Source organism: Brachionichthys hirsutus, chromosome 4, assembly GCF_040956055.1.
Source record: "Brachionichthys hirsutus isolate HB-005 chromosome 4, CSIRO-AGI_Bhir_v1, whole genome shotgun sequence".
NCBI classification, from domain to species: Eukaryota; Metazoa; Chordata; class Actinopteri; order Lophiiformes; family Brachionichthyidae; genus Brachionichthys; species Brachionichthys hirsutus.
This window is the reverse complement of record NC_090900.1, coordinates 5,828,437-5,833,874: the sequence shown is the minus strand read 5'-3', so window position 1 is coordinate 5,833,874 and position 5,438 is coordinate 5,828,437. Positions and strand designations below refer to the sequence as shown.

General features: G+C 42.8%; 1 protein-coding gene across 1 annotated transcript; it reads right to left on the bottom strand.

Annotated features, from left to right (window-relative positions):
• Positions 1–238: 238 nt before the first annotated feature.
• mier3b (mesoderm induction early response 1, family member 3 b) lies at positions 239–4,552 on the bottom strand. Its single transcript, XM_068738435.1, has 12 exons — positions 4,531–4,552; positions 4,146–4,291; positions 3,620–3,742; positions 3,360–3,483; positions 2,255–2,328; positions 2,062–2,134; positions 1,806–1,954; positions 1,555–1,636; positions 1,249–1,343; positions 1,034–1,161; positions 796–950; positions 239–714 (listed from the first exon to the last, which is right to left on the bottom strand). Exons 2-12 carry the CDS (start codon positions 4,242–4,244, stop codon positions 239–241), a joined length of 1,578 nt encoding a protein of 525 aa, XP_068594536.1. The 5' UTR covers positions 4,245–4,291; positions 4,531–4,552.
• Between the last annotated feature and the right edge of the window lie 886 nt (positions 4,553–5,438).

Genomic DNA, 5,438 nt, shown 5'->3' with positions numbered 1-5,438 from the left:
CCCAAGACTGCAAACAGAAATTAAATAAATGGCTATATAAACTCTTGAGAGAAATCAAGATCTTAGTTCTATATGATAGACATCACTGATGTCATATTACAAAAAATAAAAAACATGAAAACAAAGGATAGTCATATATATATATATATGTGTATGTAATAGAATTTAAACAAATCGGATTCTGCAGTGAGGTCAGTCTTATGTACATTTGGGATCAAAGGGAAGAAGTCAAGGACGATCACTCTGACTGAAGTGCTGCCGCGTGCTGCGCGTGGTGCCGTGAATGTGCTCCCAGAAACCCGTTGGCTTCGCCGCTGCCCGTCAAGCTCCCAAAGTCTGTGACGGACACCGCCATTTTGGCGCCGGTGATCCGGTGGTGGTGTGCCGTTGTCCGTCGCGCTTCAAATTCCACGCCGAGGTTGCCCACGGACACGTCACTGATAAAGGAGTCGGGCAGGGCCATCTTGAGTCTCTTGGAGGGCCGCTCGCAGTCCTTACCGACACACACGCCTCCTAGCTGGCCGAGGTCAGAGTGGTAGAACCCGGCGTCCAGCATGTTGAGGCAGTCGGGGTCCGAGCCGTTAGGAGGGAACCCGAGGGATTCGCCGTGGTTCAGGGAGCCACGGTGGAGACCGTCCAGTGGAGGAAAGCTGTAGGAATCCAGGCAGCCGACCTCTGCAGGGCTGCACACTGTGGCCACGCTGTTGGTCAACGCTGCGAGGACGTCACAGAGTAAAGATCATTACGAGATCATTACACCCCCCCACCCCCCCCCTGACTGTGTCCATTACTGACCTGTGAGATCGCTAGCAGTGATGGAGTTGAGCAGGCTGAGCTGTTGATCCGTGGTGGCCTCCAGCCGCCCTCCTCCGCCTCCTCCTGAACAAACGGAGGAGGAACTGTCCACTGCCAGTCCCTCCGCCTCATCCACCAGCCTGTCCATCAGGTCGCTGGATACGAGGAACGACGATTTCAATTCATGCCCAAATGAAATCATCTCCTGCTTGTCGTTTCAAAAACCCGAGCTACTCACGTCACGCCAGGATAGCTGCTGTACTTTTTCTTCCCGAAGCGATTCTGCTGCACGAAGAAGTCAAATCGCTCCGACTTTTTCCACATGTAGTAAAACGACACGCATTCCGCAACTGTCCGCGTTGGGACCTGAGGAAAAACGACCGCGGCCTTATCACAGTGCCGATTCATGTTTGTGTAACAGGGAATCCCAGCAAGGCCAGAATTAAGACTCACTTTATGCTTCTGTATGAGGTGGAAGTTCTTGTCGTACATCTGTAGTGCGTGTTCAAAGTTCTTGCATTCCTCTTCTGACCACGGCGGGGATTGTTCTGAAACACAAAGGCCAAAATCGCATTCAATAGACCGGTTGGTGCAAACGTCCACCAACCGGCATGCAAACGACAGAATAATCCCGACAAGGATCACAACCAGGCGGACATTTTCAGATTTCTGATAACGGTAAGGGTTTCAATGAAGAGTTTGGCAAGAGAGACATTTTGAATATAAAGTTCTGAATGCCGCCAGCGTTTCTTTGCTCACCCTTTGAGGATTTAACTCGGCTGCAGTATCTCTCTAGTGCTTCTCGGATGTTGTAGCTGCACTTGAGGAGCTCATTCAATGCCTTTGTGGAAAGAGTGGGACGATCAAGAATGAGCAATGGTCAAACTAAACCATACGTACCGAATGCAATGTAATCTGAAGCATCGAGGGTTAACAGCCGCACAATGTGGGAATTTACGTCATCGGGGGGGGGGGTCATCATTGTGATACAACAGAAAGATGCGACTGACCTGTTCGTCGTCTCGAACATGCATCCCTGATTTGTCACATCCTGGTTTTTCATCCGTTGTCCGTGACGATACTTCAGACAGAAAGGTCCTGACCTTGTTTTCTGTCAACGCGCCTGGGCTCCACAACAACTCGTCGTCATCGTCGTAGACTGCATAACCAGGAGCAGCGCATTAGGAGCAGCCAACTTGTGTGAGTGATCTTGTCTTTATATGAATTGTATGCGAGACACACAAGATAAAATGTGGCAACAGTCACCTCTCTCCCCGTCTTTGTAGTGACAGATGCATGGAGGAACCTCTGCCTGGTACTGCGTTCCCACCATTATCTCCTATAATAAAAAAAGAAGTCAACAACGGCCACGTTTGGAAAACCAGGTTCTACTCAAATGAAGCTTTATTCAGGAAATGATTATTTCTCAACATGTTCGAAAATGAAATATTTCCAGTACCTTTCGAGAGTCCTCTGGGCTGGGGCCGTCTTCATCACACTCCGACTCTTTATCACCGTCAGAGATCGCATTAGCTAAAGAAAGAAAGAAACAACAACAACAAATTAATACTGAGGATGCAAACAAACGCTTCAACATTTTAGTTTTGAAACAATTAAGTTGAAAAGACAGAAAATTAATCTCCAACAATTGTACAATACTGAGAACCAATTTCTTTCCTTTCCTTCTAATTTAATATTTTAGTTTTCACCAGCTCGAGACTCAAGTGGGACAGAAATCAGCCGTAACTTGTCAATACACACGATGTATTGGCATTAATGATGATCTTAATTCTCATGATATTCTAAAATGTAAAAACATTTAGTTTGCCGTCCTTTGGTGAATGAAAGCTGGCGGGAAAAATGATTCATGAAAAACCACTCGGGGTGGAAATCTATGATAAATCCATGTTATAATACTACCATGATGTTACAGTGTATGAAAATGATTCATTATGTGTTAAGATTGCTGTAACAGATGAAAATGTCATATAAAAAAATGCAAGAAAAACTAAATTTACAGTATATTTATACCAGTAGAATAGAGTCACAGAAAATAAATGAGGGTGAAGAGATAAACCTACAAATATAGGTACCGTATATGTAAAAATATCAAACACTGCAACAGCAACAACCAGAATCTCAACTTGTTCCATGACTGCAGCCGGAGATTGTGACGCTCGCGTACCCGCTGGCAGTGTTTGTAAGCGTCACAAGAGACAACAGTCCTTTTCTGTGGCACAACACTCAAGCAACAATTAACTGTGTTGCACTCGGAGCTTAAAGACAATGAAGGCGTGTGACCAACATGACAACATGTCTTAATGTTCCTCACAGGCGTGTCAAAAATATATATAACGCACGAGCTCGGCCCAGGAACGAATTATTCTCGTATGTCAAAGTATTACTGTAATCTATTTTAGCAATAATTCTTTGTTTATGTTAACGTGTGTATAATTAAGTACAGTACTTGAACAGGTAAGGTAAGAAGATCAAATGCCAAATGTGGCCACTTTTCTTAAGCTTCTTAAGCTATAAATAAGAAGTACACGTAACCTGTCACTTACATCGAAGTGTTCTTGGAAAGAAATCTGTCGCTTCATGGGAGGTGACAGAAGGGGTCAGATCATCAGCTGAAGACTGGGTCTCCTCCTCATAGTCCCCAGACAGCAGGTCTTTGGCAATTTCCTCCTGGGGAGAAATAATGATATCCTTGTTTTACTTGGGAAGGTGAGAGATGATGAATATCTAAATTTCATAGCAAAGATAAACAGATCTCCTTCTGACTTTTCACAAACGTATTTCCTGCATAACAGGAATTATTTACCTTGTCCAAAGTCATGTCAGGCAACTCATCAGTCAGATCTCCAGAGGAACTATCTATACTGGAGCCTGCAGAGGCCTCATAACGATAGATGGCCAGCAGTTCTTCTAAAGGCATGTTCCCCTCCTGATATGAAAAAGAGCAAAGTTACATTTAGATTTTCTTTACTTGGGGGGGAAAGGAGAAACACGTTCCTCATGATGTTGAAATGCTATTTTATTTACATGCATATTTCCTCCAAATATTAACTTGGCATAATACATTTGAGATTTTAATTCAGTAATTAGTTACTGAACCTTTAATGAAGGTCACACAACCAACAGAGTGTTATAATACGCATATTTTGGAAGTTATATCAACATGAATATTAGCATCTCTGCTGCATTACGACAACAGTGCCCTCTAGTTTCTACTCTAACCACATTCAAATATATTATATGAATAAATGCATACTAATTAAATAGTTTAGTCAACACATAAACTAATTAATGTGTTAAAGCTTTCACTAGGTAACAGACTTTCATTTTACCTTCTCCAGATCTGCAATCTCAGAGCGGAAATTCCTCCCTCCTTCGAGAGATTCTTCTTCCTCCAGAGTCCGCTCGTCATCACACTCATGAACTAACATTTCTGCTGTTGGGTCAAAGTCATGATCCTCTGATGACAAAGAGCCAACTGAGACAGGGCAGAGAGAACAATGATGGGTCAGTATCATCAAACAAATCCTAAAGATTCATGCGTGTAACTATACAGACACACAGCTGCAATGGGAATAGCAGCAACTATGTGGAAGCTGGCTTTACACATTGAAAAACAGGAACGTTTCAGCAATGTATATACAGTATACAGCTACATGTAAGAATATACTTCGTTAACTGTTGATACCATTAGTTGAATTATAGTAAAATAAATACCTGGACTTGAACTCCCGAGGGAAGCCTGGAAAAAGAAAAAGCAGAAATGAGCACGGTAAACATGGATGAGTCTATGCAGACGCTTTCAATTTTACATTTTTAATTAGGTGGACGAAGAAAGAAAACTTTCGTAATTTGTATAATGGCCACGGAAAATAATAGTGAGAAGCCACATTTACCGTTAACCTTAAAGTCACCTGAAAAGGTGGCTAATTCACCGTTAGCCGCGGCTAAACTTTGCATTCTGTGGAGGCTAGTTAGCAAACTATGCTCTTAAAAGCGTGGAATTGGTGTGATCCATTTCGCAGGGGATGATCGCAGTAAAATGGAGAAATAAGTCAAGGAGGGAGCACGATTTACGCAGTGTCGGCTTCTGTAACAGTGAGCTAGCCAGGGAGCTAGCCTGTTAGCGCTGTGCATTCAAAATTGTAAACATTAATTTCGCATACATGGCACAACAAACCCAACACTTGTATGAACTTTGCAATTTAACTGCCGGTGATTCTTCATAAAATAAAAAAACTCAATGCCCATTCACAAGACAGACGATTTATTTCCTCTAACTAGCAAGCTAGCGTTAAATTTACGTATCAATTTACACAGCCGATACACTAAAGCAGCTGAGAGCGAAGGCGCAGCGGCCTTGTAGTGAAGGATCAGTCCAGACATTCAAGTATATTCTTGAGGAATAAAAATGGTAATTATGCCACCAAAGACAATATACACAAGGCAAAAACTATTATGTATTTAATCGATAACATTAAAATGAAAAATATACCACAATTATCTTAGAAATATCGATTTAAGATCGTTTGCTTCTCCCCTGTTTTCGCTCTTACCTCCGCCATATTGGTACCTTTAGCTCATGGGCTCGTTCTAGCGCAGTACCCGGATGAGCCTTCTGAGCC